This window comes from Lepisosteus oculatus, chromosome 12 (assembly GCF_040954835.1).
Source record: "Lepisosteus oculatus isolate fLepOcu1 chromosome 12, fLepOcu1.hap2, whole genome shotgun sequence".
Classification (NCBI taxonomy): Eukaryota; Metazoa; Chordata; class Actinopteri; order Semionotiformes; family Lepisosteidae; genus Lepisosteus; species Lepisosteus oculatus.
In genome coordinates this window covers 16,215,157-16,243,066 of record NC_090707.1, presented here as the reverse complement: position 1 = coordinate 16,243,066, position 27,910 = coordinate 16,215,157, and the positions used below count along the sequence as shown (strand labels likewise).

Genomic DNA, 27,910 nt, shown 5'->3' with positions numbered 1-27,910 from the left:
AAAAGAGCTCAAAATTCAACCCAGTGGGTTTATTCAGAATTAACAATGAAACATAAAACAGAGAACACAATGTGGATAAAGCATTTAAAACCAAAAACAGGAGGCTCTCCTTTATGTAAAGGGTTGTGGGAGTATGGAACAAGCTACCTTGATTCAAGGACTTCATCCAGGTATTTCTTGAAATAGATCAATTAGCTACTGGTAGATGTGCTGAAAGGCCTCCTCTTATTTGTAATCTTTGTGTTGCATGAATTTAAGTTATTAAATGGTCCAGAAGCCTTAAAAAACAACGTCTGTGTTTTTTTAGTCAATTGCACTATGTATTATTCAAGTGGCATATTTTGTGCAGGAAGGTTAATTCCTTTGTCTTAAGGCAAAGTGCATTTGTAAATGCCTACTGCAGTATTACTTCAGAATAATGCAAACAATTACAGAATGTTTGGCTTTTTTTGTGTTAACTCTACCATTGAATGCAGAGAATGAAGAACTTTTATATTTAGTGCTGATTTCAAACTCAAATTGTGATCAGTTGTGTTCGCAGCTATACTGACAGGTAAAATATTTTTAATGACCTTAAAATGGCTTTTCTTGTCCTTATAGGCTACTGTGGGATAATTACTGAACATGATCAAAAAATGAAAAAGAAAATGAAAAGGGAGGAAAGTCTTTTCCTCTATAAATGTCGTCACATCAGTTGATATTTAAACCTGTATAGCAGGTGGTTAGGACCATTTACAATATCAAAGCAGCTAACTCAAAATGAAAGCTTTTGTATATTCTAGTTCTATGTTTTATCTATGCTTATTTTTTTAAGCTGTTGACCAAACTCCTCGTCTATGAACTGATTTGTAATGTTATTAGAGTGCTCAGTGTTGCCAAGGTAAGCTTTTGATTTACTACTCTAGATCAGTGGATTCCTACCTGTCTGTAGGGATCCTATAAAGATATGCTGACTGACTGCCACAGTTAGTATGTGTTGAGGAATTGTCTGAAATCACAGTTACAGCATGAGGGACAGGGTATTGCGGATGCCACCTTGATGGGCAAAAACAAAAGATGTGTCTAATTGCAAGCATTTGACACGGAGGAAGTGTTTCAGGTATCCGCTCTGTAAATCCAGTATTAGCACAGGTGCTAAAAACAGGATTTTTTTATCAGCAGATACCAGGAACAAAGAGCAAACGTCATCCTTACATGCGAGAGCAGGTCTCAAGTAAATAAGAGAACCCTTTCTGCTGAACATTTCTCTTCGCTTCTTTGGTAAGGCGTCTTGAGGCCAAGTGCCATATTTTGTTATTAATCATTTTTGTGTTATGTTCTCTTAGGTTGAAGAGGGAGAAAAATCACTATTTTAGGAGCTCACAGGGTGTAGTTTTAAAACCCTCTGCCACTACGCATGTCAGAAGATGGAAACGACCGGACTGGATTTGAAAACGTGCTCAATTAACCCTCCCCCCCCTTCGGTAGAAAAGAGCTCTGATGAACAGCCCGAGATCAATGTGCAAGACTCTGAAGGTGATGCCTTTAAGCAGTGGGACTCCCGAGCTGAGCTGCAGAATCACCGAGCTGCAGCTGTGAGTGCAGAATCGCTGGCGACCACCGCGCTGATGTCTGTCTGGTTTCTCGTCCGACGAAGGCCTTTGCTGACGGGGCCCATCACCATGTTCGTCTCCCCCCCGGAGCTGCTGCCACCAGCAGCCCTCTCACAGGAGGAGCCTAACGGCTTACGAGGCTGGAAACGGACGTTGTGGGGAGTTATCATCAACCACAGCTACTGTCCATCAAAAGCAAGCATATACAGAAAACGTTTTTATGGATTTATTCATTAAAACACTTTGAAGATTCTAAGTTAATTTTAATTTGCAATGCAAGTTCTCAGATATTGCTATTTTAGAGATGGAGATTTCCAGCAGCTCAGAATATAATACTAATTTTGACCCTGTACCCAGTACATATTAAGTTCTGACAAATTCTCCATACCAGACCTACAAGACCAGTAAAGGTCACATTGACAAAAATGGCTAATTTGTTATACTGTAACTACATTTCTGCATGATTATATGTGCGGAAATACATACATTTGGATTATTTATCTAAATGCAAGCACAGAAGAAAACAGAGGGAAAAACAAAGTATCTGTCATCTGAGTTTCTGACTTACCTTGGTTTTTTTACTCAATGTTTGGATGTTTTCGTCACAAAAACCTTCTCTTGGGATGATGCCCCCTCCACACTTCTTGATGGCTTAGGAAAATAGAAGAAAAGAAGGGGTTTGCTTCTAATATAAAACAAAGAAATTCACATTCTCCCAGAGACAAAAGCTAAGCATGCAGGGATATTAAAGAAATCGTACAAGAAATCAACAAAGTTGAGACAATATATAATGAAAAACAGAATAATACTATCTATAATCCACTTTTTAAATTCATTTATTAATCTTTAAATCTGAAAACAAAAATATAAAAATACAAATTAAATGCTAACATTCCTCATTTCTAATAGATTGATGCTGCGTATCTATATCAAGAGCAGTGTGGAGTTGACGTACTTTGTGTGCATACCTTCTGTGTTGGTGGCTTAAAAGCAATCCTGAATGTTGATACAGGAATAAATCTGACTTAACCTTTCAGACTTCCTTTTCCATCGCAATGACATACCGTCTTGCCCACATCCATCCGAGTCGCTCCTCTGAAGCCTGGGAGACACGGGAATGGACTGTGTGGTGGAGCTTTGGCGCCCAGGAAACTCATCCACAGCCTGGAAGAAAGAAACACAACTCTGCGGTCAGGGAAGCTAGCAGTGTATAAGGGACTCCGGCCGTAAGAAGAAATCTTTGGGGCTTGCATTAGTCGGGTCTGGCTCTAGTTTCTATGGCGAATCGGTTCAGTTCAATGATAAAAAGGGGGGAAAAAACTACATTGAACGGAATGGCAGGAGACAGTCCAGAGAAACTATACAGGAGGACTTTGCTGTGACTGGACAGACGCTGAGAGGTTGTATTTGAACAAAGTGGCTAAAAAGCGTGCTGTACCATTTCCTGCGCAGTGTGAGTTTTTCAGGGGTGTCTGTGGTCACCTGGAGGGTATTAAGGGTGGGTAAGGCTAAGAGTGGGAGCCCTGAGATGCAGGTTTGGATGGGAAAGACTGTCCCTCCTGTAGCTGGATGAGGAGCCACACACACCCACAAAACAGCAGAGAACAGGAAAAGTAAGGTAGTTTTCCTTATTGTAACCTATGCCATCCATACATGAATATCTAGAATGATATTTTTTAGAACTAACAATACAGTATTATCTAATAAACAACACAGGACGTCCTGGAATTAGCAGGGAAGGTTTCATTTAAAATCCTAAAACTATTTCCAGAACTGAAAGAAATACCTGCTGTGCGCACAGCCTTGGAACTGGTTAAATACCATCTGTTTCTTTAAAATAAGTGTTTGTTGTCAAAATGCTAGCAATGTTTGGAACATATTTTGAGGCATATAAATGAGACAGAGCATTTTTAATAGGTAGCCTACAGGAAGTTACACAATAGGGAAGCGAATTACCAGTGCTGCATTGCCTCATGATTTATTGTTCAGAATTCTCATCAGAACAATTCCAAAAATAACAGACCATGAGTATTTTTTAAACTGGCTGTGAATTTATAGCATGCAAAGAGAGAACAGTTTTTAGTTTGATGCCTAAAGTGAACAGTATGTCCTGAACGGTACAATAGTGTAATATTATCTCATCACTCTTACTCCAGCAAAGATGTTGGGATAGTGTCTGACGCAAAGAATGTACAACAACAGGCAATGACCAATTTACTAAAATATAATAAAATGAATTGCCAATATGATGCCTTGTAGCTTTGTACTATACACTTTCACAGGGAGACCAGTTAAGGTTTTAATATATGAGCTGACACATTTCGTCTTAGTGCTCATTGAGTCCTTTACAGAAGAAGATGTCACCCTCCCCTTGAAACCTAGGTACTGTAGAAGACTTTTCTGGGAGGAGACCTGTTCTGTTGGGGTAGCAGTGTGGTAAATCCCCCCCCCCACACACCTTTCATCCTCTCTCCACTGCCCCAGGAGAGTGGTGCTTCACTAGACACGGCTTCATAACTGCTCAGACATAGCAAGGAACTCATGGTCTCATCAAGGACTGGTACAAAACAATTCGAATTCCAATTGCACAAAGAACTTCCAGTTACTTTCTTAAGGTTAGAAAAATGTCTGTTGGTATAAATTAAGGGGATACATATTACATTTAACATATCTAAAATATCTAATATTTTTTCTGGCCTGAAATCCTGATGAAAAAGACTTATAATAATTTAAAAAGTGCCCTTCTATTGCTAGACTCACTTCTACTTCAGACAAGTGGAACTTGAAGTACGCTTCCACTAATACATTGTATAAAAAGAAACGCTCTTTTAACATTAAACTGCTATAAGGCAACTAGTGGTCAGACAGTAATTGCTCACAAGGGATTCCTGCTGTTGAGACCAACAGCTTTTGTTGATTAACCTTTGAAACACAATGATCACATAGCTACACAGATCATCCTTACAAGGTTAAGCATGGCATCTGTTTCTTAAGAATCACTTGGGAGAACCTTTCTCCATGTTTCATGTTCAAGCTCTGCCCAATCTGCCCAAGAGATGTGAAAAAGGAGTCCCTTTTTGGAATCCCTGAGGTTGTATCTTGGGATTTTCGTGGAAGTGTCTTTGCCTCAGCGTGTGTTTGGGGGGAGTACAAACCTGGCAAGAGGAGAGGGTGAGAGAGGAGGAAGAATGGCGGTAGGAGCTGTAGGCCGTGTTACTATGACAACTGGTGGAGACAGGGCCTCTGCAAGCAAAACACTTGTTCTTCAGCTCTGCAATCAATCTGCTCTGAGCTTCTACGGTTCTCTGTAAACTGACAAGAAGTCTTTGTGTTATATTTTTATGTCATTTACATCAAAATGTTTAAGATAAAAAATATTTCAGATGATCAATTCTTTGGCCTATGTATGATATTAATGCTCTCACAGCTCTGAAGAGAAAATTTTAAAAGATTTCAAAAATGTTTTTCAACCTCTACAAGGGTAGGACAAATTTTTACAAAGCAAACTTAAAAAAAAGAATCTAAAAATATATGGACAACTACTCAGCTACAAAACCTATTGCTAGGAAAGAAAACATGGTCTAATAAATCAATTACAAATAAATAATAAGTAAGAATTTGAACTAATAAGACCAAAATGCAGGTGACGAAAATGAACTTTCAGAATTGCAAGCAGAGGCGAAAAGAGGTGGTGAGAAAAAAGAGGGGATAGGTCAAGAGAGATGGAAAATATTTTGGTCAAATTTACAACAGCAAAAGAATAGCAAAGACAACAAGGTTTCGCAGACATACTGTATGTCTTTTTTTCTCATGCTGAAGAAAGACAAAGTTCTTTGTTAATTAATATTAGCATAGACAAATCAGGATTAGTATAGGTAATAGAAACACTTAAAACAAATTCCCAGGGTCTAGTGCGATTGTATTAAGTATACTTAAAAAAATAGTTTAATTCATAGGAAACTAACTTTTTAAACAGACTCATTAGGCAGACCAACCATAAAAAAGCCCATTCATAAACTGAAACAAGCAATTACCAGCTCCTGAGTCTTCCTTCTATTCCATCTACAGTTATGGAAAAGAAACTGTTACAGCTAAACTAGAGCATCTACAGTTACCTCTAAAATTATTGACACGCTTAAAAATGAGCAAGAAACGCTGTATAGAATAAACAAGACAAGTAATGAGCCATATTGTAATGTTCCATACATGTGAAATGTATTTATTAGTGATTCAATGAAATAAACTTAAATTCTACATTTCCTACTTTATACATTTATTTCCAAAATAAATGAAGTGCCGTAATAATTGTCATCTCTGTTTTCAGAACTTTGTGCTTCATTCCCTCGCAAGGACAACAGCACGGAGCCTTTTTCTATAATGTTTATTTTCAATTCAAACCACAGGTGGACTAAGATGCAGTTTTATTGGGGTCATTATTTTGGTGGAAAATCCATTTTCGGCTGTGTTAGCCTTTGACTAAAATGTCCTGATGCGTGGGAGAGTTCATGATATCATCTTATGATACCATGATATCACCAGGTGGATGCTGCACATTGGTGGTGGTGGAGGGGAGACCCCATTACCTGTAAAGCGCTTTGAGTGGAGTGTCCAGAATGATAATAATAATAATGTAAGTTATTATTATTATTATTATTATTATTATTATTATTATTATTATTATTATCTTGATTACTCCGACAAGGGTTCCAGGACCAACTGAAGCAATACGACCCCACAAACATCCCAGATTTGCCACCATATTTTACAGCAGGTGTGATGTTTTTTTCTGCCTATACATCCTGCTTTTCATGCTAATCTCATCCCTGTGATGGCATTGACCAAAGAAATATTTAATCTCACCACAACACCAGGTTCCCATCAAAGTGGTTGGAGTTTGCTAAAAGGCATCGGCTTTTAAGTTTATTGGTAAGTCTCAGAGGATTTATTTCTAGCAACCCTTACAATCAGCCTGTTGTAAAGGAGCTAGCATCTAATTGTAGATCTGGAGACTTGGTGACCCCAAGATGCAACCAAGTTGTGTAATTCTCTAGCTGTGGCCCTTGGGTTTTTCTTTGCCTGAAGAACTATCCTCCACACTGTGTTTCTTCTACCGGGCACGTTTACCACTGGTCCAATGGTTTTGAGCTTCTCAGTTATTGACCAAATTGGTCAAGCAGTATATTGTATCTATTTTCTGTTCCTTTTTGTATCCATTTCCCGACTTATGAGGTCTTTTCATTTGTGAGTTCTTTGCCTTTCCCCATGGTGATGGATGTCAAGGGAATTCAAAGACATGCGTGTTACCTCATTTTTATCCCCTGGGGAAACAGGAAGACATGGACGGCCACAATTTAGTTCCGTAAGACTGAGATTAACATAAAAGCAGAATGTTAACGCACATTTACTTTTGTTTGATTTTATCTAGGGTCGGCACAGCAGCTCAGTGGTTAGCCATAGCTGCCTCCCAGTGGCCTTGGGTTCAATTCCAGAATTCAGGTGCTATGCCTCTGGACCTTGCATGTTCTCCCCATGTTCGTGCGAGTTTCTTCCCAGAGTCCAAAGACATACTGGAATGGTAACTGGCATCAGGGAAATTGCCCCCGATGTGAAAGTGTGTGAGGGCCCTGTCGTTTGTCCGCTGCTTTCTGGGATAGGCTAGGGCTCCCCCACGACTCTGTACTGGATAAAGAGATTAGAAAATGATGGCTGGATGTTTTCATTTATAAGAATCTTCGGAGGTAATTTTGACACCTACCTTTTTGAGAATGGCATTTGTGTTAGAATAAAAGAATATAGTTTTTCCATATTTTTGAGCACTACCTGTGTTGTTACCTCATTGTTTTTTTTGCTCATCTTTATCAAGGGTGCCAATAATTTTGGAGTTGACTGTAAAGGGAAATAAAATTCTAGGAAATGGTCAATGGATTTAGAAAAGGCTGAGTGTGCCTAACCAACGTGTTAGAACTATAAATAAGCAAAAATGGTAGTGGATATGCAAAGAGCATATATGATATAGTGTATTTACTGCAGATTTACAGAAGGCTTCTGATAATGTTCCTTGCACAAGATGGATTTTCAAATTGCAGGCAGTAGGTATTCAAGGAAATACCTGTATTTGGATAAACTGGTTATTGGATAGAAGTATTGGTGAATCCTCAAATTTGGATGATATAAACAGAAGTGTACTTCAGGGCTCTTTTTTCCAATAACATCTCTTCCTAATTTCTATCAATGATTTAGATTCTGCTATGATGTAACCTAGTCAGATTTTCAGATTGTACTAAAATAGGATTATAGGAAACACCATAGAAGCTGCATAGAAAATTCAAAAAGACCTAGACAAAATTCAAGACTGGACAAACACTTGCTAGATTGTATTTAAAGCAAAGTATCATGAACAATTATTGGCACATGTAAACTTTACATATAAAATGGGGAATACAGATCTTGAAGAAACTATGAAAAATACTAGGTGTTTATTTTGACATTTACATTTTTTCATCCTAAGTCTAGACAATGTGGGAAAATGATAAAAAAGGGACTTATCAATTACCTACCAAGTTACTAAGCCAAAAGAGCTACAGTAGGAAACGTACCTTTTTATCTGCAAAATTGTGTAAATTCTTCTAATTAAGTCACACAGAAAGGCATGCAAAGGGCCTTCATATGAAATTGATTGGTGACTCCAAGTTAGGATTCTCAACAGCACTATTAAAACAAATGTTGAAAGCTGTTGTGAAAAACAGCCAATTGTTATTAAATAAAAGTTTGTTTTATTTTCTGTTTTATCTGATATTTTATATATTTTATAAAGATATTATTTTATCTGTTTTATTATCTGTTACACAATTTTAGAACTTAATTCAATTTAACTCAATTCTTGCATTCATGACAGTTTTAACTAGTTTTTAAAAGTTCCTCTTCACCCAAAACCTTGGTTTTGATCATTCTCTTCCCTTCTGAAGAATTAACCCAATGCTAAAGTTAATAATCCCCTCTCCCTACAAGGGAAAAGCTTTACTTGTTTTTATGGCTCCTAAACATGCTGAGTACAAAACTGCCAAGGACATAGAAAACTAATAATCGACATGTTCAACCATTAAGGCTTCTGAACATCTAAGTGAAGACACATCTGATTGTTGCTAGTCTGAAATGTTAATTTGTTTTTTTCGTTTCCAATTAAATTGACATGGAAGGGGAGTTAATGTTCAGTAGCAGAGCACAGTAGGAGGCGGCACCAGCTCACAGTTGTCAGAGTGATTAGAAAAACACTAACTGAAGTAGGAGAAAGTTCTTATCACTGACTGTATCTTTACAACTTGTCTAGCAACATTAGGCACATCTCTGCAGTCTCATTTAAGCACCAACACACTCAAACATCAAAAATGTTTTGAAGGAGACTTTTCCTTCGGGGAACAAGACCAACATTGTTTCATTTAGATTGCATTTGCCTCTCTCTTGTTTTTCTATCATTCAAGCCTTCAGGAAAATTCCAATAATAACTCTGAAAGTTTGCCGCAGGTTCAAGATAACAGCTCGTAATCAGTACAAACTTGCTCACAATCAGGTCCCCAAGAAAAGGCAGGCATATTCATACTTCAATGCAATTACAGCTTGGATTTGCTGTACGTATAAGAAACATCTGTATAACTTCAGCACAGCTTGAAAGAAAAGAATGATAAAAAGCATTCACAGTGATTCCGAATAAAATTATCTGTGACAAAACATGGTGTGTACAATCTTCTGATATCCGTTGCCTATAACGTGCATATCATATACATATTTTTTGCTCATTAACTATAAATATGATATGCATGGTGATAACTTTGCACAATGCGTTGAGTATGAAAAGTTTATAGAAGGTACTAGCATGAGTTATATTAGAAATGTTTGTATTGTGATCTTTGAGGAATAATGCTTTTTTGTTCAGGCTTCTCAATTTAACATTTGGGTCCAAGAAAAGATTAAGATCATTTATTACATTTCTTAAAACACGAATTAGGTCCATTCAAACAAGTAACTTGTGTCTGTCTACTCAATCCTAGTTTTAAACAATAACTAAGCCACTAAACATTATGACAACAGCTTCACAAGGCAGGAATTTCCTTAGCAGAGACATTAAGTTCAAATACAGTCCTCAATTTTACATGCGTCTTTGCAGTGTTTTGGCTTTACCGGTTACCAATTAGTTATCAAAACAGACAGGGTGGATCACAGGCATTTAATTTGGATTGTGAACAAATTGATCATGCCCAAGTGTTCCCTAAAAAAGAGGAATCCAGAGTGACAAACAGTATATGAGACAAACTATCCAGGAACAGGGTTCAAAAGCCTTTGTTGTAAAGGACATCACAAAGATATTGAAGAAAATATTCCTGGAGCACAATAATTCCAGATAATCTGCTGATTTGATCAGGATGCAAAAATGAGATATTAAGAAGAGAAATACCATACACAAAAAAAATCCCAAGGTACCAACTTAAAATAATCAAATAAAACTTCAGTACTTTTAACTATGTGTGTACTGTTTGCACATTTAAGAAGCAGCAGTGCTAATCTTAACTGTGACAAGACTGAAGTCATGCTTATTGGTACCCCCCATCAACTTCGTAAAGCCAGTCCTGTAACCCTGTCTGTAGATGGCTCTGTACTTGAGCTCCAATCAAAATTGAAAAACCTTGGGGTTATATTCGATTCTGGCTTAACATTCGACCCACATGTACAGCATACTGTCAAAACATCTTTTTTTCACCTTAGAAATATCGCAAGACTACGCCCTATGCTATCATTAACTGTGGCTGAAAAGCTGATCAACATATTTGTATTCTCTCGAATTGACTACTGCAATGCTCTGCTCCCTGGGGTATCTAAATCTACTCTGAACAAGCTGCAGTATGTCCAAAATTCAGCAGCCAGAATCCTGACCAGATCTAGTGCAAGTGTTCACATTACTCCTATCCTGGAGTCCTTGCACTGGCTTCCGGTCAAATTCCGCGTAGACTTTAAAATCCTCATGCTCACCTACAAGGCTTTACATGGCTTGGCACCTCAATACCTGTCTGAACTTTTATCGCCCTACTCCCCACCTCGCAACCTCCGCTCTTCAAATTCTGCCCTCCTTACTGTCCCCCAAGCCCGTCTACATTGTATGGGCGACAGGGCCTTCTCCTGCTATGCCCCCAAGCTCTGAAACTCCTTGCCCAAGGATATTAGAGAGTCACCTTCTCTAAACTCCTTCAAATCCAGACTCAAAACCCTCCTTTTCAGAAAAGCCTTTACTTAACTGCTTCCATTCTTCACCCCTCTGCTCTTCTTAATACCATCTTCCACGGTCTCCTCTATTGTTATTGTTGTAATTATAATTGTGTCCTGTCTTGTGAAATTTTCTTATTTATTGTTGTAGTCTTCTTATTTATTGTTATTGTCATCCTGTAAAGCGCTTTGAGAAGCCACCTTTAAAGGCGCTATATAAAATAAAGTTTATTATTATTATTATAATCTTTCACCAGTAATGACCAGCCTTGACTCAGCAGATCATCTACCCATGTGTTGCAACTCTCCTCATGCAGCTTGTGACCCTGCTTTCCTGAAAAGGCACTTTAGGCCTGGGGAAGTCCATTTGTCTCTCTTGCAGAGAGGAAAGATCAACTACAGTCTGTGACCACATAGAGAAATCTGTTCTGCTGCAGTCATGCGACGACCTTTGACCTGTGAATGGCATGTACTGACATTCTCTCTTTACAACACAGCTCTCGGGGTGCTCGATGTTAAATCTTACCGCTGAATCTCGCGGAGCAGTTCGGCGATACTAGAGCACAAGGGAACAGCTCCTTTTCTCACAGCACGTATGACAAACTGAACTGCCTTCGAAGCTATCTCCTTATTTTCTTCCAGACCATCTGCTTCAGAGCCACCGCCTGAAAACACACAGTAATATATAACAAGATAATAACTGTATAAAATACTTAACTGGATACATCAGACTCATTTTGCACATAATAAATGGAGATTGGTTATGTGAAAACTCCTAGGAGTATTGACAATGATGGTTATGATGGGTATATAAAAAGATGTCTAAAACAGAATACTTCAAAAGTACAAAACTGGAAGCCATCATTGTGTGAGGAAAAAACATTGATTCTAGTAGCAGAAATTCAAAAATAGCAAACATCTAATTGTTGCTCATTTTCTGCTAGCTACAATTGATTTTTTTTGTGTAACTGTCCTTCAGGTTAACTATTGTAAATGACTGTGGAAGTAATTGAATTATTTGATTTAGGTATTATTTTATTTTAATTAAGTGAGTCAATTGAATAAATTGAATGAACAACTTCTGACCTGCATAGTACCACCCAAAAAATAAACCAATGCATTCTGCATGACTTGGACTTCAGGCCTGCTCTAAGGGCAATGTGGGCAATGCTGTTCCTGGAGAGATAATCCAGTAGGCTTCTTCATTCCCTCTTAAACTCCTAAATTTCTAAAGATTAGGAAGGATTTCATTTTTACCACTTATGCCAAGTAATCTCTTCAATTAATTTTGAAGAGAGCACTACATGTATAGTAGGCTTAGTCGAACTACAGGTAATACATTTACGATTTTCATCAAAACTTAGACATAATCAGGGACTCTAGACTCACAACTGGAAAGTTGTACTGTATGTTCAAATCTGAGGTGGGGCACTGCTCTTTTACCGTTAAGTCTCCATTAACTCCACTGCGATAGCTTCCGTGGAATGCCCAGCTGGTACAAATGTGCGTAGCTGTGGCTTATGGAGTAAGAGAGAGAATTAACAATGACAATAAAAGTGAGATAAGGCCTGCTGTATGGTAACTGTGCAGCACCAGGGTCAGCAACCGCTAATGTATTGTTTCATTAAGTTATGAATATTATATTAAACAGGGAGATCATAAAGATTATACTCCCAGCATTTCCTAGCAATATCTCTTTTCTCATTCTAACCTCTCTGTTTTTGCCAGTGGTATTTCACCTGTCATACCTTATTTCCCTAGTCAATGGACTGCTTCAGGGTAAACAGTGAAACAAACCGTTACCCAAAGGGCTTTTGGGGTGTGGAACAAGCTACCCTGCACCCAGTTTAGTTAAGTAAAGCCAACACTGTGTCTTCTTTCTAGGAAACCTCTGGACGAGATCTTTGGATCAATTGTTTACCAGATGGTCTCCTCTCCTAACCTACGTGTGCGCTACCAGTAAGGTATGCTCAGCGTTAAGACCTATTGCAGCTATCGGGAAAAAAACGACGTACTTCATTCATTGCTACGTTTTTCACGAGGATAAGTTATTTTATGTTTATTTGCTTAACATTCTTATAAATCCGCGCAGAAATCACATGATATAAATAAAATCTAAAATAACGTCTCGCTTACTTGCAGCAAAAAATAACTGCATTTTTAAATGAAGATTTAAAAGGAAGCATTCAGAGAGAAAGGTGTTTAATATTAGATGTTATATATAAATAGGGATCTATTCTGTACTACTATATTATTTTAATACATTTTTTTTTGAAAAAACATTGCTTCGCAACAATAGCTTCTCGTAAATTACATAAAACTAAAACGAAGTTGATGATTCCATGTGACGTGAGCCAAGAAAGCACAAGCGCTTTTCTACTTGTGCGTTTGTTTTGGGTGATGTTTTCCTCCGTATCTAGCGATTTTCTCCATTCGCAGGGTCCATGATGAGACATTTCAGTCGATGTTTCGAAAGGGAAAGGGTGTTTTTCTCGCTCAGGTAATCGTCTTGGAGTTAACGCTGACTTAAGCGGGCAGTTACAACTGCACTTGTCGGCCATATTTTAAAGCGTCCGGACTCTGTCCTGCTAGCAGTACTAGCATCATTATCCGAAAGGGAGGGAACCACCATACACCTGTTGTATGAAGAATTTAGTACAGGCGAATTGAGGTATTTAGAAGTACTGTATATTTTGTATTTAACTGAATACCGACTTGATTGACACAGGTATAATACACATATCAAAACACGTTTTGCCTTCCCAGTGAAAGTGCAGTAATACGGGTGGATTACAGGTCGAATACAGATGGAAAAAGCAAAACATTTAGACCGCAGTTGTTGATATTTAAGAACCGAAAGGATCATCCCATCTTTTTAACCTAGTAAATATTTTTGTAAAACCATTTTATAAACCCCAATGGGGTTTAAATATTAAAGGCCTCGCGAACTTAAACATCTGCAAGTGCAGCTCAGTTGATCACTTTCTCAACTAATTTGTGATGCTTTCAAAGCATCCAGGAAATGTCAACTTGCATGCTTAATTTTAAAATAAGAACATTGATACATCGCACAATTGGCTAAATGGAATTGACTAAATTAAGATACGATTTCTGCCAGGACGCAGTTATTTGCAGGGCGATTTATCTTTACAATTAAATTTTACGAGACTGAATCATTACTAGTAAAAGCCAGGACAGATTCTGCCCGTTAAAACTACAAGGCTGTAGGTAAACTGGACAAGAGAGGAAGCATCAGTAGAAAAAAAATAACCCCGCCTTGGAAATGTATTCGCTGCTCTTATTTTCTAGTATCTAATGTCACAACGTGCGACATCCGTACCTCTTATTTGAATGTATTCCAAGAACAATGGAATCGGTTGAGCACAAGTTGCAGAACACCACTTTGTTCCTTGAGTCTTTTGTCAGCTCTTATTAATCTAGGCTCAGTAAGAAACTCTTCTGAATACTTACCACACAGAGCTTCTTAAGAATAATGTTCCAGGAGGCGTCCTGAAAGCTGCAAAGATGTATCCCCAAAAAATTGTTTTCTGAAAAACCATGAGTGGAAGACTGGCATGCTTACCATCTAACTTCCTCTTGGTTACATTTCAAGTCCTATTAAAAACATTAGAATGCAGCAGATATCAGAAACAGCTTTGTGCTTGTGGACAGCAGGTAACAACCAGAAAAAAAATGGAATTCAGATGAAAAGAATCAACTTCACTTCATTATTCTTCACTCTTACTCCATCAAAAAAATGCAAAAAAGATGTAACTTTTAAAATGAAGAATAAAATATCCTAAAATAAATCTAAAAAATGTTATATAATTAATTTAGTGTAACTGGCTACATATGTGTGGCCTAAGACTGCTCACATCACTTGATATAAAACCATTAAATATCCTCTCAGCACAGAAAGATTTTTAAAATGTTAAAGATACCCAGTGGACTCAAGAAGTTGTATAGTCAACCATATAATCAAAACCAGAACAGAAATAAAGTTAAACTGAAATATGAATGCTGAACAGGTACAATGTAAAATTCCATTATTTTATTGCTTGAGTATGTGAACATTTTTTTATTTTTATGACCGGTAGCCTTACAGTGCCACCTTCTGGCTTCAACCTATACAGCAGTTTTGTTTCGTTTTCTACTCTTCCAAACCAATTCACACTGGATTGCTGAAACACAGCAGCTACAGGAAACGATGGTCTTGTTTTTATTGAATAAAAAGACAGACTGAAATTGAACTGTACATGGAGATACATGATGTACATGCCAAATAATAAAAACCATGTTGGAAAAGCAAAAAAGCAATAAAACTTTTACGATCCATTTGAACAAAATAAATGTGTATATTACCACCAGACAGCAATCTTTCACCAAAATATTGTTAAAGAATGGAACAGTCTTAGGGGTAGAATGGAAAAGATAAAATTAAAATAAATCTGTGAGGAAATATATACCTACATCTATGCTGTATAGGAACATATGCTGGAGGCTTCCTTGAACATACTTGTGCATTCATTATCTTTCATTTTACCTTTTGGATCTTAGCCATTCTTACTCTCTCCACAATTTATGAGATGAATCCAAATCCCATCTGGCTGCTCTTACACTGTACAATCTTGAGAGTTTCAGGATCTCGCTTGTGGCTAAATAAATAAACACAACCCGGCCCTGTGTGGCGCTTATCGTTAGGAGGACTCAGAAGAAACTTGTGCGTCTGTAGTCTCAGAAGAGTGCATTTCACTGGTTACCGATGTCTCTGTCATTGCTGCACTAACTGGGGTCTTGGAAACTGAGGTTGCGTCCAAGATGAGGGCTGGAGTTTGTTCTACTGTGGCTGCTGCAGTAGCAGAAATAGAAACCATAGGGGGGATGAAGTCAGAGGGAAGGGGTGTTACACCTGGGACCAGGGGCAACTGAGTCGGAAATACAGTAGGCATTGGAAGGGAAGCTATTCCAGGCAGGTTTATTGGTGGCAGTTGAGCGAGTGGTGCAAATCCTATAAAAAAAAAAAAAAGATATTGTGGAGACAGGGATGAGTTCATTTATTGCACCTTCCATTGCAAAAATAAACAAGCACAGCATAATGCACAACACACACTGGGACGATCACAATGTACACACATTACCTTGCCTATCAAATAAAATGATCACAGTAAAATCACTTTTGGAACTAACATACCCATTTTCAACACAAGGTCATGGGGGAGCCAGAGTCTGTCCGTCCCATGCAATGGACACAATGCAGGATAAACCCTGGACAGGATGCCAGTCCATTGCAGGGCAGACAGACATACATACGCACTCATACCAGGGCCAACCTTACCAGAAGTCAATTGACCCTACCAGTATGTTTTTAGAACTGTGGGAGGAAACTGGAGCACCAAAAGGAAATTTCACACGGACACGGGGAGAACATACAAACTCCACGCAGATAGCACCCCAGGAATTGAACCCAGAGCCCCAGCGCTGCGAGCCAGCAATGCTAACCATTGTGCCACCATGCCATCTTAGGTGTGAACTAGTGCTCCCAAAATCCAATTTAAACATTGGCTGAATACAACCTCAATAAAGAAGAAAAATATTTCCTATTCTACCAAAGCATCCAATTGTACATTTTAACATTTTTCACCAAAGCATCAGATTAAGGGTTTCTGCTAAAAATCAATGTACAAGTACATGTGAGATCCTTAACACAAAAGGCCTTATAGTTTACTTCCTTGAGACATCCTCACGATACTCAGAATACAGGTGATATTCAACTGTTGAAGCAAGCTGCAGTTTGTCAAAAGAGCCCTGCAGTTTTAGAATATGAAGGTGAAATTACAATTAGAAAATGCATTTGTATCAATCTGAAACATTTTAGATAAATACTTGAACTTATGTTCATTAATTTTCAAGGGAGTAGTACATGATAAAATCTGACGACCATTTTACAGATCAAAACATTGCTGAGTAACAAGTAGTGTTTCTGAAAAGACAATATGGTACATTTCAATATGCCATTATAAAATCTATTTTTTGCATAAACTAGCTTATCTTTTGTATGTACTGCAGCTGAAGAAGATTGAAAGCAGTAAAAAGTGTAGTTATATTAAATTTAGCTTTGGGAAAAAGAACAGCAGTTTCCCTGAACCATGTCTTCAGAAGTCATCTCTATAAACTCTGAAACCCCTCTTGAAAAATAAAAGCAGCTCATGTCCTCCATTCTCTATGAAAACTACAGCTGGAGAGGAGGTTTCCTGATGCACTTAATGAACCATGGGTACTTTTCACTGACGTATTTGGTATTTCTAACAGAAGCTTTCATCCTGTAAATGACTATATGAAAAGCTCTAATGAGTTTCCTCACTCATTTTTTCCTGTCACTTGCTGCTGCCAAATTTAAAACTTATATAATGCACAAAATTAAATTAAAAAAACAAATAAAAAATGGAAGACTTCTGATACAGCGTGAGCTCTAAACAGACATTGCGTAATCAGATCTTGACACCTGATGTCAAATAGTTTTTTTCAATATTCTTCCTGTCACTGCTGGTATTACTCTAGGGGATTGTTTCCCTGAAATGTGGGTATCTGTATATAGTCATACTGTTTGTAAAATATAAATAACCTTTATCATCATTTTAGTCACTCAATGTATACAGAATCTTTATTATCTGAATAACTCAAACAGTAACACCAACATTAAAACTAAACTGAAAGGTTTAAAAGGTGTATTCGAGCCTCGGTTTTTAAACCTACCTGTTGTTGGAGGATTGCCACCAGAGACTCCTGGTAAGGACACTGGAGTCAAGTTTGGTAGAGTGATATTCAAGTTTGACAAATTGGGTATCGTCTGTAGACCTGCTGGTAAGGGTATCAAACCTGCAAGTACAAGAAAATGAAATCATTGGATAAAGAGGATAGCAAATGGATGTCTGCACAATGAAAGTGTTCCCGCTGAAAACGAGATCATCTTATTAATTTAATTTCTTGAAAAGAGAATGCCTAAAAAGTTTAAGCTCCTATAATACCAACTTTAAAATACAAACTCACCAGGTAATGTGGCAGCTGGATTAACTGATGGCACTGCACTCCCGGAGACACTGGTTTGAGGAGGCAACAGTGGAACAGTTGGGACTCCTTGAAGAAGAAAACAGTGAAACATCTGCTGTCATTTTGAAAACATAGCGATGACATGATGTCATCTAGAACTTTCAAAATGCAAAGCTTTTAGCGAACCAAACCTATAGGCAAAGAACATGACAAAACAACAAATAAAGAGTCAGACCCCATGAATTTTGCTATATTATGCAAATCCAACTTCCTACTAAAATGACTAAGCATTTTATATATACCCATGTCCACAGATAGCGCCAACAGCAAGGCAACAACTTCAAAGGATTATTTTGTTTACTAAGGTTTCCTCTGCCATACATCAGCCTTGAATATAGGTTCAGAGTGCTTTGCTAGCATAAAGAAAATTAATAAGACCCCGTAACAGCAGACAGTTAAATACCCATTGATGAAAACTGCAAATTAGACTTGTCAGAAATGACATCTTCTAAAACACTTTTTTACTAATACATTTTAGAGCAGCGGATATCAGCATTTTATTTTATGTGAAAACTGGACTTGAAACTACATTTCACAATAGACGATAGCTAGATCAATTTCTTGATTGGCTCAAGGGACCCACATTCGTTTAGGGGTAGTTACAACACCTCATGAGAAGGCAAGATATGCGATAGCACCATCATCATCAAGTTCTTGTACTTCAGGCATTTCACAATTTTTCAAAATCGGTTAGAACGCTTTGTATGGTGACCTTTAAGATGCAAAGAGCAGCCATTCACACATCCATTTTCAGCACTTAAATCACCCTTAAAGAGTTGCAGTGGGCAACCGTGGCACCATGACACGGAATCACACCCTGGACTGGATACCAGTCTGTCGTAGAGCACATACATTCATTCACACACGCAAAGGGGGTGGGACAGTTTAGAGACACCAATTAACCTGAACAGGACGTATTTGCATTGTAAGAGGAAATCAAAGCATATGGAAGAACTTGCAAACTCCCCACAGAAGGACCATCCAGACAAAATAAACTCCAGAATACCCGTCATTGGACGGCCATGCTGACCACCTGTATCATTGTGCCGTCCTTACAAAGAACTACAGCAGTCAAAGCAATCCACGTGAAAAAATAAAAAAAAACATGTTCCAAGGACAATGAGATCTTTCTCAACAACAAATTAGAAGCTATGTCTTCCATAGTTACCTGTATGGAGTACGTTTGGAACAGCAGAGGGAGCCGGACTGATGGACAAGCCTGCCATTCCCTGCTCCAATCCAGCAGGAGCGGAGGACACAGCAGGGGGTGGACTCACAGCAGAAAGCTGCACCTAAGATAGACGTGGATTTTGATGATAAATGGCAAAGGTCATCAACATCAAATGAAGCGGTGTAATTAATATCTTGTTTTCGAGTCATGGTTTTCTGTGCAACCTGCATTGGAACGAGTCTTGTAACTACCCTCCTTATAAAAACAGTATGCAGTGCTATCTTCATTGTGCAGGAGAAACCAGAAAATTATCATAAACGACTTGAATCCCATGAAAAATGTCTTGAAGAAAATCTGGATATTAACAATTTATGTACATTAAATGGCGCATCTTTTAATGTGCCTTGCAACACATCATTATCTCTTAGCTTCAATGCATTAGCAGGATGGCAGGATTGTTCTCATCGCCACGTAGAATATCAATTAATATATTAAATCAGAACTTAAGACAGGAGAGTCTTCTTTTGAGAGCCTGGAGTCCGTTTACATTTGTAATCTCCCGGTAAGGCAGAAGGTCTTACCTCCGTAAAGCCATCTTTAAGTGGACTGACAGGTGCACTAGGTATCTGGCCAGGAAAACTGATCTTCTTTCCCTCTTCAAATGGACGTGTGGGTATCCTATGTAAATAGCCATAGCCAATGCCACAGCCTAAGCTTTAAAAAAAAGAAAATTTACATGTTTATCATCTCCTCATTATTTCTTCCTTGCACTTACTTTGAGGTAAAAAAAGTATCTTGTACCTTCCCTCTCCACCCCACGCTGTGTTTGGTGTAATGACCACTTCTCGACAATTGTCCGTGTCGGTGTTATATACGTATAGTTTCAGGCCTTTTCCTTCATGCGATTCAATGAGCGAGAATAGATCTTCAGACTACAAGAAAGGAATCCACATAAAAAAACAAAGGTAAAAACCCAGCCTAGTACAGCTACTGTATATCACGCCAATTATAACATCATATCCTTATTCGTGAATTTAACTGATAGGATTTTTTTAAATTAAACTTAAAATATGGGTTGAAATAGAAAAAGCTAAACTGAAGGCATTTGCCTTCTAAAATGAAGAATTCCCTTCATGAAGAGGATCTTTTACATTGAGCTGCAAGTTTCTCCATAGTGCAAACTACTGCAATTCAACAACTTCTGTGAGCAGCTTCACCTCATAATGGAAATGGCCTTCTACAGATTTCTGTAGGAATAAATATATATTCAAATCCAAATCTGGATGAGAAATGTAAGGCCTCTTGCTAGGATGACTGAGCATTTTCATTTCAAATCCAACATGTATAGTGTAACACTCTTTTTATGTCAATATGTGACCAAAACTTCTAAACATGGAGGGTGACACCAATGCTCACTTGAGTCTAGTACCATTCAAACACATATGTACACACAACAGACAAAAAAAAAAAACTAAAATGTCTTCCAACACTTGCTTCGCACCTCATTCATCACAGTGTCTGCCCCGATAATATAATCAGTGTGAGGTCGCAGGCCTGCTAGGGCAGCAGGGGAATTTGGCTCCACTTCCTGGTAACAAAAAAAGAAAACTTTAGAGAACGTAAAGTACCCAAGTTTTGTCTCAAGCAGTTATGGTAGAATACAAAGAGTGGCGAAGACATTTTTATCCAACGCGAAGCATGCCGATTTATAGGCAAGCTATGTTTTTCTTCCTCAAAGCTGGATGCAGGCTGATAACGGCCAAATATTTATAAGCAACAACAGTAAATTAAACAGATGGTGCAATTAGCCCATGACGCGGTTCGTTTGATCAAGGCTGGAGTCCAAATATCTTGCACATTAGACTATCATGAGTCCTATTTTGAGTTTTGTTTTGAGGCAGGATTTTGAAAAAGTGGGAGAACAACCTCAGTGATCCCAGTGCCTAACATTAACACTTTTCTTCAAACCCCACTGCCACACACACATTAACTGTACATACATCGCTAGTGAACAGAACATAATAATCCATATTATTTCATTATATACAACCTATAAATATGTGAAAAAATAAGAGCATTACATCAGAAATTATCATACCAGTATAGAAAATATTGTGAGACCACAATTATAGCAAAAGCTATGACTGAGCACAAAACAGAACTGCCAGAGAGTTGGGCTAACACCTTATACTGTTTAAATAAACCCAACAGACACAAATTGGACAAATTAAAGATATTAAGAGAAAATGACATCAATGACCTACCAATAATCAAGTGAGCAAAATGACCTCTCGTTTACAACCTCTAATGTTCATATGCATTTTAATACATAAAATAATGACTGCAAGGTATAGTTTTGTTGTCATTTGTGCTGTTAGTTACTTGCAACTCTAATAATATTAAAATGCCCACAATATTTAAATTCCATGTTTATTACCTAGTGACGCTTGTACACACAAGGCACATTAAGAATTGGTTGAAGGGTTGGGTTGCATCAACTAATCTATGCATCTGATGATATACTTTCCAGGGGTGCCTGAGTGGTTCAGCCATTTAAGGACTCTTGCCAGAGCACAGATTGAGCTAAGCAATTCATCATCATGGGTCAAGCCTGAATCATGTCACTAGCTGCCCGACTGAGAATCTCCAAGATGCTGAGAGGTTTGGGATAAGTCAGTCAGGCTCTTGACTCCCAGTAGCATGGTGTCCCCTGTGGGAGGGACACACCACATCTCTTCTGTATGTGTCTGAATGGCCTATAACATGTTAAAAAATGAACACTTCCTCTTTGTCCCCATGTGTGTATGCAGGGTTTCTTACTGTAAGCCAAGACGTAAACACATTCTCAACTCCAAATTGAGTGCAGTGAACAAAAATAATTATAGATAACATCTATGAAATAATTCCCCATTTGTGAAAATTCCAAGTACATGAACACTAAAGGGAGTGTGATAGTAAGTTTGCAAAATTTTGGGTTTCCAGTAATTCAGGACACTACACCCAAGGTATAGACCTGGCATGCTTCTCTTTAAAAACATCCTATATCTTATTCTTTTTAATTATTAATTCAGATTCAGCAAACTGATACTATAAGGAAAAACAGGAAATTGGTTATGGGATTGGGGAACTCATACAATAGCTTCTGTCAAGAAATGACTGGATGACTGTCCTAATCTCATTTGTAACCCCAATGTATTTCATTTAATTAAATCATTCATTCAAATTATTTACTCACTACTAAAACACATCAGAAACAAAAATAAGGCACGGAAAAAAAAAATTAGTTGTTCTTTTCACAGAGAAATTATCATGGTCGTGACTTAAGACATCGCTAAACAATCAATGAGCCTAAAGATCAGCCAAAGCAACTATTGGTCAATTTACCAACGAAGCAGCTGGTAATGTCTGAAACTTGGTTTGCCTGAAATGTCATCTAAGTCGACAAAAAGTCGGAATCTGTTCTTCACCGCCAGTCAGAATACTTACTAGCACATGCCAGACGTTTTCATTGGCACCCTCAAAGCTGCAGAAGCGTATGCTGACTCCGAGCAGGCCCTGCCCACCCCACATGTTGCTGGGGGTGACTGTGGTCTCTCTCAGTTCAAGCGTCTTGCTGCTGTATACCAGCATTTTCACCGGCTTCTCGACATTCGCTTTCAGAAGATCTTTCAGAGTGTCATTGTCTTTATTCTGCAAGAAAATCATTGAAAACATAGCAACGCAAAACGTTGATGGAAACCATATAGCACGACCTGTAAACATCTCACTTGAACTTCTCATATGTAACTGACAAGAAATTGCATTTCTTACTTACAGAGCATTTATCATTCTATAAAAGATGCAAAGACTCTGAACAGAAATTTGTGTAATTTCGTGTAAAGAATGTATTTAAAATGAATATTTGGAATGTTTAAGTCTTCCTAAAAAACAAGCTGAGTAAACCTGTGAAACACTACCTTTCTGAACCTTTCATTTTTGGGAGCAGAGGAAAGTATATCCCTTCAAATTTAAGTCTATACAATTAAGTCTATAAAAAGTCTGCAATTTCCCTCACGGGATCAATAAAGTATCCATCTAGCAGAACTGGTCTCTTGTACATTAAAGCAAACAAATCTGCTGAGATGTTCACAGTGTTGTGGCCTGGACCAATGTTAAAGGCAAAACAGGATGTGCAGAGTACCTAGAGTAGACAACTCACTCATTAAAACAGTGCTTGCAAAGTCAAATTAATTAAAATGCATAAATACTTTCATTAGAATACACTTATGCAAAATGCAAAAAAGTGTTCAAGGATCTAATGTCAATGTTCAGACAAATCTAAATCTTTACTGCCTCCTTGGGCACTTTCACCTAATTAAAGATATTTCTGCAACTGAACTTCACAAGTGCAATTTTTAGAAACTTCACTCTACAGAGAAGAAAACTATTTCTAGGGACTGTAAAACAAATTCCGCCTCGCTACTGAAAAATAAAGGCCTTTGCCTCGTTCTAACTTATTTTCTAGTTGAAACGATATGATAGAGAACTTTACTTGCCTGTAAAAGCTTATTCTACTCCAACAGACACCATTATCGATCACAGCTAATGGTTTTCTTGGAGTTTTAAAGGGGTCGTGACAATCACTGCTATCTGCTCATGCTCTCTGTCACATCGTCACTTGAAACAGCAGTGTAGGCTTATCAGCAATAGCCTAGAGTCATGTGTTAAGGCTCCGGGGTGTTTGTCTTGAGATGGCCAAATCATGGAGAAACCTGTAATATCCACAGCTGCCTACCCTACAAGCCCTGTTCACCAAGATTACTTTCATTATCTTGACTTGGAGAAGACCAAACCTAAACTTTTAAAAACCAAGGATTATCCATCATCTTTTTATACACTAAAAGGCTAGACTTCCTGGTTTTGCAAGGCCAGAATGGAGCCAACTGTGGTGCAACTCACAGGTGCCCTAACAGGTTTAAGATCAACTCTAAAGATGGTCCAAATTCACATTTATTATACAATCAGTAAAGGAGGCATTACAATTAACAGCTCAATTACACTAATTTAGGCAACAGCAACTTCTCTATGTAAAACAGAAAAATAACACTAGGAAAAGGCAGACTGAAGAGGACTCCATAAGAGAGTAAAGGCTCAGTTGTACAAACTTACCAATCTTGTATTATTAATGGAAACAATGAAGTCAAAGAATGGTTCAAGTCCTGCCCTGTGTCCTGGAGAATTCTCCTGCACCTGAAGAACAACAGAAAAATGGTAACAAAGTGCCCTATTTCTAATGTCCTCAAAGCTTTACAGTCATTACAATGAAATTAAATAATAGTTAAATAATTAGTTTCCCACCCATATAGCAAGCACATTCATTTTAGTAGACAGGTGAAACCTTTGGAGTATTTTACATGGTTATTATCAAGACACAAGCCTCATTCAATGCCTGTCTTAAGAGTATAAGCATCAAAATACTCATTTTTAGCATATGGAGGAAACGCAGTGCTTTAAAGTAGAATTTAAAATAATACAATGCTATAACGAACACTTCAGATGGTAAGATTCTTAGTGAAAAGTCTTCTACAACTTCAATGGACTACATACCCAGGACTACTGTTTTAATTTTCACAATAATTATCTTCAGAAAGTAGGCTATATCGGCAGCAGCAACCACATATCAATCATAAAATTAAGTTAAACTTCCTGTGTACCCATTAAAAAGTAAAAAAAAGCTCACATATCACACATTTTTCTGATCACAAAGTTTTCTACTAAAATAAATTGCTATTTTAATTAGTAGAAATTGCATACAAATTAGGTTCACTTTTCATTTGTCTTGCATGCATAGCAATTAATTTGACATAGCTATTTCAATATGATAAAATCATATAGAAAGCATAATTATTAAGCTAACCGCACTACAATAGGACACTTAGATCTTGAGATTTTTAAGTGTCTTTTATTTAAAATTTTAATTCAGGGAAACAGAAAATAATTTAAACAGGTTCTATTTGGAAATACAAGCAGCCCAAGGTTCTGTTAACTCCAGCTCCATAAAGACAGTGGCTTGGCTTATTTTCAACTATTTGGCTTTTCAGTTAAGTGTCTTTAGGGCCAGGATAGACCCAGGTACCTCAGTGCTCACTGAACAAGAATAAACCAATTAAAATCCAGGACCTTCGATATTCTACCTCTAAAGACATGACTGTTTCTCTTCAAACAGGCCCTGTTTTAGCAAATATCACTGGACATTTGGGAAAAAAACAACAACCAGCTGATTTCACAAGTTCTTACTTATCTGAAAAAGAATCTTATCTTACACCGGTTCTCAACCTGTTATACATTTATCAGGCTTCTCTAAGAAACTTTCATGTTCCCAGAGGCAGCTGTGATCATGGGCTGTACACATTATGAGCTCTAAAGGTGTTAGAAATTCATATACAGTATCTTCTACAGGGAGTATTGCCTCCTCTCTATACAATATTAGTCCTCTCTCATTTGCCTTCATATGAAAAGAGAACTAGACAACCTGGATGGTGAAACTGAGTGAGCTACCGTCTGGGCAAACACTTTCTTCTAAAAACACACCAGCGGATCTGGCTTGAACTTACACAGAAAAGCTAAATTACACAAAATACAGGTGGTTTCATATGAAGTTTGCATTTAATCTTCTCTCTCACAGACACTTGAGAGTGAGAACTACAGACTGACCAAAAGCGTGGGACACTATTTTCAAGTTGTGTTGCTAACCCCACCTTCATCAAGCATTGTGTGTACAATAGGCACAGGGATGCTGAGTAATTTGACATTTGATGACAGATTTGAAGTGCTCAAAACTAATGCCAGACATCACCTCTACCATCTCTAATAAATGAGTTTCACAACAGTACACTCATTTTCAATGTCAGTTTAACACACAACGGGATAGGCCTTGATTAAGTGAGCTTATGAATAAAGATGAAAAGCGGTTATTTTACTCAGAGTGCTTTTTGACCACTGGGAAAAACCCCACCCAGTGTTCTTCTATGTGTTACAGCTAGCCATTACAAAAGCTACATGAAAACAATTGCTAGACTCCCGTCTCCTTATAAACGCTGTCACCTGGAAGCAGTATCTATGTTTCATTACAAACTTCTTTTCACCACAAGGCAAAACTGACATTGGGTACACATCGTCACTCCGTTCTCAGTACCAGAAAACTCACTCAACTCGTCGCAAAGCAAGCAAATTATTTTGACTTTCTCTCATTTCACGGGCGCAAATGTAGAACTTTAAGAAAAGGCTTTTAGTAGTAAACCAATTTTTTGTCACTATCAGTTACATTTTTTCGACATTATCCTATCACGAATTTTCTTGAGTTCACTGAATCTCATTTTTTTTTGCTGCGTAGTCCTTTACTAGAATTCGGGAGACTCTATACGACCAATTAGATCCCAATTCGAAATCAAAATAAAAAACAGAGCTGATGAGATTACATATGAGTGGTTAAAAGCTAAAGCAACTAGAGGCGTAAACGCCTTTTCCCGATACCTTCTTGCATGCTTAAAAATAGTTTTATTTAGCACGTTCATTGACCGGTTTTACAGGTGTTGAATGTCGGTCAACAGATGACTGACTTTAAACACGGTGCGTGAGAAATTCACGCGCAATTAAAAAAAAAAAACACTGAAGTACCTTCTTCGATTTTTATATATTTTGTTGTACATTATGACATTAGACCCGTCCACTGCACTCTACGGTATTACATCCTCCATCATATGCATTACACGAACAGTTCTCCGAAAATGCACGCCTAAGTACACAATAGTTCCTGTGAAGTTTATTTATATGTACCAGACAGTATTCCAGAATGACAGAAATATGCAAGGATCATTTCTCTAATGGCTGCGTACGTTTCAGATAGAGCACAGCTCACAAAAAAGTATTAGCAGTGCAAAGGAATTAATAACGACCATTAAATAAGTGTGCATCTTCTAAACCCTCTGTATTATTTTCACTAAATAATCAAAATTACCCTCAACGATAACGTGGTGAAATGAAGACCTGGGCGCCGGGCTACTCTCTTTTTCTACTAGGCCGCAGCAACATCCAGGGCCTCGGGTTGGTGGCTCTGCCTATTTCTACTGCGGTGGAGGACGGGGTCGTGCAAACTTCCCCCTTCCTAGGCTTCAGATCTTATCTTTTGGAAAAAAGCAAATCGCATACTCTGAGAACGTGGTAACCCTCGGAACCTCCGCCGGGTATCTCAACACTCTGCGATCCCCCCATGCCTCCCGGATTCCTGAATGTTTATAGCACAGATGTAATCCTCCTCGGATCCTGACCGCTCGCAGCGCAGAAGCCAACTTCTCCGTCAGCAGCAGCCAGTCAGGGCTCTTGTTACGTGGCACTCGGATTGAGGACCGAGGGAATGCTGGGATCGTGGAGCCTCAACCTTATCCCCCTGGCGTGTACCGCGAGTTCACCCGTAGTTGGTGCTACACCGTCATTGATCAACGATGTACCGTAAGTATTATTTTAAGGAAGCCTGGATGAATTATTTACTCCACAATTGTAGCGTATGAGGATTTTTAAACCCCTTATAAGGAATGGGATTTAGGACAAATTGCATAGTGGCATATAGAATTAAAAAAAAAACGCTTATTCATTAGCCCCACTGCATCTTAATTTGTTTTTGATAACGAAAAAAACCCTCAACAGCTCAGTTTGGTTTATTTGTCCTATGCACAAGTGCAATGAAATGCTTATTTGCAGGTATGCTTCAATGAAAAGAAATGAGCGAAACACCAAAACTTCAACACAGAAC

General features: G+C 38.0%; 2 protein-coding genes across 3 annotated transcripts; both read right to left on the bottom strand.

The window, feature by feature from the left end:
• Positions 1-14: 14 nt before the first annotated feature.
• On the bottom strand, positions 15-15,405 carry LOC107078786 (uncharacterized). Its single transcript, XM_069196719.1, has 6 exons — positions 15,388-15,405; positions 11,371-11,561; positions 4,748-4,904; positions 2,657-2,756; positions 2,161-2,243; positions 15-1,732 (listed from the first exon to the last, which is right to left on the bottom strand). The coding sequence occupies exons 1-6, from the start codon at positions 15,403-15,405 to the stop codon at positions 1,559-1,561; spliced, it is 723 nt and encodes a 240-aa protein (XP_069052820.1). The 3' UTR covers positions 15-1,558.
• On the bottom strand, positions 14,881-27,465 carry gorasp2 (golgi reassembly stacking protein 2). 2 transcript variants are annotated; one of them, XM_006636595.3, is made up of 10 exons: positions 27,310-27,465; positions 24,271-24,351; positions 22,609-22,812; positions 20,624-20,710; positions 19,924-20,054; positions 19,704-19,836; positions 19,120-19,243; positions 17,892-17,978; positions 17,598-17,720; positions 14,881-15,852 (listed from the first exon to the last, which is right to left on the bottom strand). In XM_006636595.3, exons 1-10 carry the CDS (start codon positions 27,370-27,372, stop codon positions 15,542-15,544), a joined length of 1,344 nt encoding a protein of 447 aa, XP_006636658.1. In that variant the 5' UTR covers positions 27,373-27,465; the 3' UTR covers positions 14,881-15,541. The 2 variants fall into 2 exon arrangements, with proteins under 2 accessions (XP_006636658.1, XP_015214421.1); XM_015358935.2 differs by lacking the exon at positions 27,310-27,465 and adding an exon at positions 27,119-27,270.
• Between the last annotated feature and the right edge of the window lie 445 nt (positions 27,466-27,910).